At 43.9% G+C, this 9,328-nt stretch overlaps 1 protein-coding gene across 8 annotated transcripts in view; it reads right to left on the reverse strand.

Annotated features, from left to right (window-relative positions):
- LOC138210885 (multiple PDZ domain protein) overlaps positions 1 to 8,751 on the reverse strand; it is a 43,975-nt gene extending 35,224 nt beyond the window's left edge. For 5 of the 8 annotated variants that reach the window (XM_069170237.1, XM_069170234.1, XM_069170233.1 and 2 more), the window contains exons 1-6: positions 8,517 to 8,751; positions 6,325 to 6,367; positions 4,456 to 4,622; positions 1,464 to 1,625; positions 906 to 1,045; positions 214 to 427 (exon numbers count right to left, since the gene is read on the reverse strand). In XM_069170237.1, the coding sequence (XP_069026338.1) occupies positions 214 to 427; positions 906 to 1,045; positions 1,464 to 1,625; positions 4,456 to 4,622; positions 6,325 to 6,340 (699 nt within the window). In that variant the 5' untranslated portion in view covers positions 6,341 to 6,367; positions 8,517 to 8,751. The remainder of the gene's footprint in view (positions 1 to 213; positions 428 to 905; positions 1,046 to 1,463; positions 1,626 to 4,455; positions 4,623 to 6,324; positions 6,368 to 8,516) is intronic. The other 3 variants (XM_069170238.1, XM_069170235.1, XM_069170236.1) reach the window with 1 other exon arrangement.
- Positions 8,752 to 9,328: the final 577 nt, after the last annotated feature.

A 9,328-nucleotide genomic window follows, 5' to 3' on the forward strand; every position in this document is an offset into this window, starting at 1 on the left:
GTGATGAGCAGGGTGTGCTTTACGGTGATTAGAGCACGTTCCAGATGTACAGTTGACCAGATCAGATCGCTGGGTCGGAACTACTTGTTGTATAATTTGCCTTTGTGTATCACGCGCGTTAGCGAGCGTGTGCGTGCAGCTTTCATTGCGTCAGGTCATCAAAAGTTCCGAGCAGAGGTTTGTCTGCACATTAGTATGCGAGTGTGTTCGTACCGCACTGGAGTTGGCTGATAGTGTGCTGGCAGCAGAGGGCGTGCGGGACACCACGGGACTGGCCAGCTGAGGTATTGGCCCTCGAGCCACTGTGAGCTGCACCCTCTCTGAAGCACACTGCAGGATACCGATGGCCTGCTGGTGGGTCACTGTCTTATCCAGAGGCTGGCCATTGATGGCCAAGATCTGGTCGGCTTCTTTGAGCTTTCCATCGCTGCAGGGACAACGTGCACGCAGTATCAGATCATGAAGAGAGAAGGACGTCGTGCAGCGAGTTATATCACTGCCTCTGCTGTTCTCTTTCCTTGTTTTATATTGTAAATGGCATACTCATCATTTGTTTTATTTGCACTTGTTAAATTGGCTTGATTTGGCCAAATGTCCATAAAAACTGCAACGTAAAGGCTCAAAATTTACATTTATTTTTCAATACAATTCAGGAAAACACTTGAGACGTTTTAAAGACATGAAAAGTGACTTTCTGGTATTTCATGTAAACGAGCCAATTTTACCACTTCCCTAACATCCCTAGAGAATCTGCAAAAGTCCCGGACGGACCGCCTGAAATTCACTTCTCTCGATCCTTTTCTCTAATTCAACACAATTGCCCTAAATGTTGCACAAAAGCTGTGACAATTTGAATCAATCTCTAAGTCTGTCAGTGTTTTCCTGGTTTGTTGTTTCTTACATACCAATGAGCGACACTTCCTGGTTGAATTTCCTGGATAAATATGCCGAGCTCGCCGCGGTTCTCGCTCTTCAGGCCCACCACGCTGAAGCCGAGACCTCCCGACACTGGCTTCTGCAGCTCCACATGTGTCACGTAACGCCCCTGCGTGTCACACACACACACACAAGCACATTAACTTTGGCCTTGTGATGATTCACTATGGCATCAAAGCGAAAGTCGGGCCTTCAGAAGTCTATTTGAAGTGCCTCGAGTGAAAAACATCTTAATCCATATAAGATACAGGTTGCATGGTAATGCCAGGTGTGCAGTCGTTACTTGTCATTTTTTATCAGTCTTTTGATGTTTGGTGTGAGTAAGAGGACTTTTTTTTTATTTTTTTAAATGGATGTTCCTGTTTATTTATGGTTTTGTGTTAGTCAGCGAAATATTAAAAAACGGAGTCATAAATCTACTGGGGCCTCAACAATACACTGGACAAAATAGCACTATATTTATCACGTTAAATTCACAAATAGGAAGCAAACTTCGCAGGAGTTGCCTCCTCTTCAGTTGGTTATACCTGCGCCATGGAGTGGATGATATGTTCAAATTCTTCAGATGATGTCTTGCTGTTGATGTGCGGAGCAGCTGATATGTCTGCGTAGGAAACATGACTGCCGTTGGGGTTGACTGCTGTGCCGTGATCACTGAGGTCACTTCCTCGTGACGACGGGACACTCCCCTGGAAAAACAAAACACGGGAGTCAGTGAGGTTGAAAGGTGCAGATGGATTCTTCTGGTACGCGTTTTCACCGAAATACACGTATACAATAACGCCGTGGAGGAAAAGAACAGATTGAGAGTGACACTTGACCTCCATTACAAGTTTGAAGGTTACATAACGGCTTTGAAGTTTCTGCAGAGGGACCGTGGGTGGCGTTAATCCAACCAAAAACAATTCAAAGTTTAAATGCAAAGCATCACAACTCATTCCTACTGTGAATGTAAACACTTTGGTAGGTTTAATTTCAGACACAAAAACCCTGAATGTGGGTGTCTAAAACCACCGGGGTAGCAGATCGTTTGTTATACCACCATGATTAGCTGGATCTATGGCAGCCTAATCCTTCAGGAGATAATGGCTCTTAGCTGATGTTCCAACAATGACTAGGCTCCAAATACAATATTTCTACCATGGTGGGGGAGAAGCGTCACTGGCCATCTGGATGCCTTAATATGCTCGGGTTTTAATTACTGCAATGACTTTACTTGCGTGACAGATGAATTACATGAATAGGACAACTACATAAAACCGTGTTTTCTCGATTTCATTAGCCAAAGGGCGTAATGTTTATGACCGTCTGAATTGGATTCAAAAAGACGGACATAATGCAGAGCAATAATTCCATAAACACTCCATTTGGCATATGGCACTGCCAACCAAAGCTGTCCTTGTGAACTTGCATTAGGAAGTTGACTGTACAACTTTCAGAGCTTGGAAAACATGTACTGTAAATTATGCTTCCTTTATATAGCGCCCCAGATTAGTCGTTAGAAACAAAACTCCATTGGACAGGACATTAGTGCTGCACGATGCAAACAAAACCCGACGGGCCGGGCTAAGTTAGCGTAGCATGCTGCTAAATTGCTGTCCTCATGCATGAGCTTTGTTAGCTGGGGCCTGGCTAAGAGGATTAAAGTTCCAGTTTGGTTCTTGCACATTTAAGAAATTGTTTCTGCCCCACTTCACACAGCGGCCTCTTTCTCATTGGAGAGTGGGGCCTTGTCGCCATAGCGACATGAGCTGAGCAAGGCCTAACTAGCAGAGCCAGAAGACGGACTGTGTGTGTGTGTGTGTGTGTGTGTGTGTGTGTGTGTGTGTGTGTGTGTGTATGTGTGTGTGTGTGTGTGTCTGGCTCTTGTCTCGGAACATAACACAAAAAGCACCATCTCTCCAAATTGGTTCCCTTTAGGGGGACAAACAAGTGCAGTTGGGGGTTAGAAGCTTGATGAAAACATAAGAGACTCATATTTGTGTTGCTTTTTCTGAAATATGTCTCTTTACTATTGTTACAACATGGAATAGGTCCATTTAAGATCTGAGGGGAATCTATGATGAATGGCTGCTTGATAAATTTTGCTTAGTAAAACAAAACACATGCATCAGCACGCACACACACACACACACACACACACACACACACACATATATATAGAAATGCACCTCTTTTGAAATAAGTTAAATCACAAGCGCTCAAAAAATGCCACCAGGGCTTCTATAATCTAAATTCCACAAGGGGTAAAAAGCTGGAGCATCCCTGCCTCCCACTGCATAGCTCGCATATTTTCGTCTGTATTTCTCAACCGCTTACCCTGGCCCCTTTCCACTGTGACTTAAGAGCTCTTTCCTTCCATTCAAAAGTCCAATTCTCGATGGGGAGAATCAGCTCGGGAAAGAGTTCCCGACTTAGACCAACTATCTCTGCTCATGTACCCATATTATATCTGGCTTGTGTGAACCCTGACAGCAATTTGGCCAGAGCTGCAAACACTATTGGGGATGGGAATTGAAAGAGGATGGGTTTGGTGTCTTGACGCGAGCCAGAAAAAAGAATCAGTAAGGTCGCCCAGGGTTTCCTGAAGATGAAGGCTGACGTGCTATCCCAACCCTGAGGTGTAGGTCATGCAAGAGTGTCAGATTCACCTCATAGCCTCTTGAGGATGTTATGGTTGTCACGTAACCACTAACAAAAGCTACTCCCCCCCTCCTCCCCCCGGTTGGTGAAATTCTGTCACACTCTTCTCAGTAGTAAAGTAAATTCAGTAATATACATTGTACCATAGAGTCAGTCTCGCTGCTCACACCAGACATGTAAAACGTAATAATAATAAACAGTTTTTTAAGGTACTAAAAAGAAAAAAAATGGACCCTAACCCGCACAAGCATGTTGTAGTTGTTATACTGCTTTCAATTTTGCACTCAGTGTGGGCAAGTTGAATTAATGGATAGTTAATGTGTCAGCTTCAACAGTCTAGCTAAGCCATGGGTGTAAATGGTTCCTCCTCCTGCCTCAACCTCTCCTCATTTGAAGTGACAGCAATACAAATAGACAATGAAGGTCTTATTTCTCGTCATATATGCCTACCAATGTTTATAAGACATATCTGTACTAATGATGTATGATCCCGCCATCTGGCATTATGGTAGTTTATGCTTTACAAACTAATAATGCAGGGCTCTAAATAAACTTAGCATCCTGGGAACCCCGGATCCCTCATTTGTATTCTTCATCGTTATTCCGATTTTAACGTTATGCTCACGCAGTCCTCCGGCTCATTCAGGCCTAGGATAGTAAATATTCCATCGTTCTTATGCTAAAAGTCGAGTGATAAAAAGTGGTTATTCAATAATCCATGACACCGAGGCTTGTGTAAATGCAATCTCGAGCAGTGAAGAAGATCAATACTGAAAGTACCAATACCGTGGACAGAAATTAACATAAATAAAAAAAAGTCTGAGAATATTATTAAAAAAAAAAAGTTATGGGAAATGATACAATCAAATAGTTTACCTGATCTTTGAGATGCTGGACAGACTTCTGCAGCGCCAGGATCTGGTGGAAGAGGGGGCTCTGGAGCACTGATTTGAGCAGGCTGAGCTTCTCTTCAGTGGGCACCTCCCCCCGCTCCTTCAGTTTGGCCTGGAGACGCTCCACTGCCTGCAAGGCACGCTGTGTATCTGCAAGCCGTCGCATATTTCAGTGACAGCGCCGGCCAGAGCGGAGGCGTGGACGCAGGGAGGAGGAGGCGTGGGAGAGATAAGAGGTGAGGAGAGGTGATGAGGACAGAGGCTTTATCAGTACATGGGTGGCGATAGTGAGGCTGGGAAGGACGTTTGGATATGACCTTATTTATTCACTTGGATAGCCTTATTAAATTGTTCCTTTAATAATGTGCTTTTAAAAAGAAACAACGCTCCATACGCATTTGGCGGATGCCTTGAACGTATTGCTTTATGTTAATTGAAGCCCAAAGGAAGAGTGGAGAGAGCCTCATATCACAACCTAGTGTTAGCTAAGGCCTACTGGTGCTCAGCAGACCTTAGTATATCAAAATCACGGAGCCACAGATTTTGTACAAAAGAAAAAGAAAAATCCATTTTCAACGCACTGTTTGTTTTCAGAATAGCAACATTTCCCTTTTTTTGCCTTTAGGGTCAATGGTGGGTTGCAGAGGAGCACAGACTGGTTATCAGAAGGAAAAGATAAAAAAAAAAAGGACCAAGCCCTCCACGGTTTGCTTGCTGGACCCTGAATAAGCCCGACAATGGAGTAACTCCAGAGTGGCTTGTTAGCGAGGATGGGCCGGCCAGACGTCATCTCGGCCAAAATGAAGCAATTTCTAAAGCTCACCAACCGTGACTAACACCTAATAGGGCGTGAGCAAGGTCCAAAGCACTTTTTGCACTGAGACACTATGTTGTTTGAACAAAGGTTGTAAACAAGCCAAAAACATTTGTGCCTCAGCAGATTTTTTTGTTTTGTTCTTTTCTGTTCGCCATTGGTTCTATGCAGGGAACTGTATCATTGCCATCACCCGTGGCTCAGTACGTATTATGTGGACTCCTTCCGGACCGTGGCATGCGTGTGTGTTTGTCTGCACTCCAAAAGATAGGGTGGCGCTTGAGCAGAAGCATTACAATGATATGATCGAATTTCCCCCATTGATCAAATTGGATATTTCCAAAGGCTATAAGAATATGAGATCAAAATTTGAATTCAAATTACTTCATTTCTTATGATGCCAAGGCAACCCAACCTGCACATTACAGCTGACGGTATACGGTCAACATGCCGGTCTTGAGAGTGACCACAGATTGCGGCTTTAAAGAAAGAGGCTGGCAGCACCAATTTGGCTTCAAGCTTGACAGTTGGACAAATAAATATCTACAGGGACAAACAAACAATCAAATTTATGGCAACATTATCAGATATGGCAACATTGGCAGTCCACAGGCCTTGAACTGAATCCAGTGCCTCTTACGCTGGTTGAGAAAACTAAGCCAAATGTGCAATGCAGTGCCAGCAAAGACGGACGCCCAGCTGACTACACCAAACCCCTCTGCAAAAACTACTCCTTTTCATATGAAGATCAAACGTTCATCTTATTTATTATAGTGGTATCGAAACTTAATTAAACAGAGTATTGCTATTGGACTCAAACTTCTGCTATCATGTCAACACATGACACTAAAGCTGGGCCTGTTTCAGTCCAATTATGGATATAATTAAGAAAGAAAGAGCATTTTAGATACAGTGGATACAAGCCTGAGGCATAAAGTTGATTATACTTTAATCAACCTCAATTTCTACCCTTAATAACACGGATTCAATCAGGTGTATCTGGCTGGCATAAAACAAGCAAAGAAAAATATTACTCACCCATTGTTTCTATCATTTTTAGAAGTCCGGATGAACGTGATATCTGAAAAATGACCAATATGATGAGTTATGTATTTTTCTTTTGCAGTCAGAAGACGGAATATGAGGCTACTTATTCACACATTTATTTACTTCCAATGCACTCAGGAAGTCAGAGTAGAAAGAGCTCCTCTCTTAATCCAACTTTCTTGAATATCCTCTATTCGAAAGGTCAACATGAAAGAGAAAATAGATTTATTTCCTTTCCGTCAGGCCCATATTTATCTTTTGAGAAGGGTTCAAACTTCAGCATCACGGTTGATGCTAAAGACCTGTCCTAGTCGAGTGAGCCTGTTTGAGCACATCCAACTGCAGCTTGTTAGTTCTCTTATGTTGGACGAGCACTCTTATTGATGCATGAATACCCGGCAATTTATATTAAGTAACTTTGGAAGTTGTTTTGAATAATGTGCAACGTGTCCACAGCTGGCGTTAATGCATTTTCTTCTTATCAGATAGACACCTAAAGCCATATTTCATCCTAAAACAACACCCTGATCATAAATAATCTCATGCAGGCGGACAGCCTTATCAGTTATTTCAAAAAATAGGATAACACCCTGCTCATATCTAAATTTAAATATCCAGTTGCAGGAGTTTTGATGTAACGTGTGTGTGTGTGTGTATGCATTTATTTTGTTTTGAATGCAAAGTTTACATCTTCTTCAGCTTAAAAGATATATTATAATTTCTTCTTGCTGTCAGATGTTTAGTAATATATGACACGAGGTAGACCGCGGATCAACATCCCGTCGCCAGAGTGGCTCTGATTAACTCAGAAAAGCAACTTCATAGCGAATTACTTCAGAGCGATTCCTGCTGCCTTGATGCTTTCCCCTCCTTTAAAAAAAAACAAAAAAAAAAAACCCCAGTGCTGGATGGTGGTCTTTCATACGGGAGTCCTTTCCTTTTGAGGTGCGATCAGCCGTCGATCCCCGCACGCAAGGAGCCGTACTTGACTTCGCATGTGGCGCTTTGTAACAAGCATGACATCACTCAAGGAGACGTTACACGATTAAAGGAGATTGGTCAGATAATTGAAAGCCCTGTGTGGACGCTAAGAATAGCCGCAACACACCGGTTTTCTATACGTGTGTTGCGTGCGCTTACGTCACTGTGCATTTACGCCCCTCCACAGTGAGCGAATTATTTTTGGGGGGGTTTGTTTTACGCGTACGCGCGTTACTCCGCGGTAATTGCCGTGATATCCCAGGGTGATCTTGCAGGCGTGTCTGCGTGGTGTTGTTTTCAGGTCAACTGGGGAAGGGAGGGGGGGGGGGGGGGGTACGGTATCTGCTGAAATACACTGGAAATATAGGTTCACGGTTGAGGTCGCGCGTATCCGAGAGGCTGGTAATGATTCCGCGGGAGGCCCCGGGAACAACCCGGACTTCAGCCGAAAACACGTTAGCTTCGAGGTAGCATTTGCCGCCGTAGATAATCCACAAATAGCTAATAATAACAACAGGCTCTCAGTTTATCGTGCAGTTCTCCCTCCCCTCCCTCCTTCTCCTCCCTCCCTCCCTCTCCAAACCAAAAAACAACAACAACAACAACCCAGCAATGTCGGTCGAGTACGTGTCCGTCCGGTACTTCTTTGCGCTAATTACGCGTTTATTACCAGCAGGCCGGTGAATACAAGTCAGCTTCCTTTGGTAGTAATTTGAATATAGTCGCCAAAGCACTCGGGACAAATCCGCTTTTCTCAACTCCTCCTCCTCCTCCTCCTCCTCCTCCTTCCCCAAATCTTCATCTTTGGAGCAAGAAAGCAACAGGCTTCCGAGAAACAAGTTTGGGAGGAATCACAGGTTTTGTGGGCCAAAAAACAACAAACCCCCCCCCCCCCCCCAACAAACCCACCCACGGTGGCTAATCACACCAACACAGACGAGACTTTATACTTGAAAAGAGACATTTGAAGCGTTTTAAATCCCGGCTTTCTGGCGAACAGTTGACCCTCCGCGACAACGGGCGTCTCTGAATATATCATATTGTCCCCCCCCCCTCCATCTTCTCTCTCTCTCTCATTAGCTCCATCGTAGCCAACAAAGCCGACTGGTGCAGGAGCCCAAAGTTGCCGTTTTTCAATCCCTAAAACGCTCACTTTGACGTTTCTTCGAGCGAAGCAAGTGTGAAGAAAGTGTTTCACTTACGTGAGTGTTGGAGCCTCACACAGCTCCCCGGCGGTCAGTGTCCCCGGTGCCGTGCGCTCCCGTTCGTCCTGCGGCTGAACGGCGCGCACAGACTGGGGCTTAAAGATGGGGCGTAAGAGTAACCCGATCCTCTGTGGACATTTCTTTTCTTTTTTTTTTTTTTTTTCCCGGCGATAGCCGCCCGAGACTTGAGCCCGGGACTGAAGCGCCGCTTGCTGGTCGCCCGTGACTCCTAGGCCGCAGACGTCAGGCCCGGGCTCCCGGCAAAAGTCAAATAATAATAATAATAAAACATTTAAAAAAAAAAAAACCGTTCTCCCATTTCACCTTCGGGTTTTATCTCTTGAGCGTTAAAACTTTGGTGTTTCCTTTAAGTTACCGTCAAGTGAACTGCGCATGTGCGCGATGGCAGTTTCATTCTCCTTGCACAAATACCAAATAAGATGATGATAAATTCCGAGGAAGACTAACTGCATTTATTTTATATTGTATACACGACAATACATGGCAAACAAGGCAAATGTGTGCGCTAAACTAATGCATATGCACCGTGGTGGAAAGTAACTAAGTACATTTACTCAAGTATATACAAGTAATGTTTTGGTTTTTTTTAGCCACTTGTGCTTTACTTGAATACTTCAATTTGATGAGAAATATTGCGCCTTCTACTCAACACAATGAATAAAATGACACTATTTTAAAATACAACACATTGTTAAAGAGTAAACCGGTGGTTTCAAACCTTTTTGATTTTGGACATTTTACAAAAAGCAGTGTGTTAGTCAGTATTGCAGTTCAAAGGCGTATGAGTT

This window comes from Embiotoca jacksoni, unplaced genomic scaffold, assembly GCF_022577435.1.
Source record: "Embiotoca jacksoni isolate LCO1_2020_lvr unplaced genomic scaffold, fEmbJac1.0.p SCAF_49, whole genome shotgun sequence".
NCBI lineage: Eukaryota > Metazoa > Chordata > Actinopteri > Embiotocidae > Embiotoca > Embiotoca jacksoni.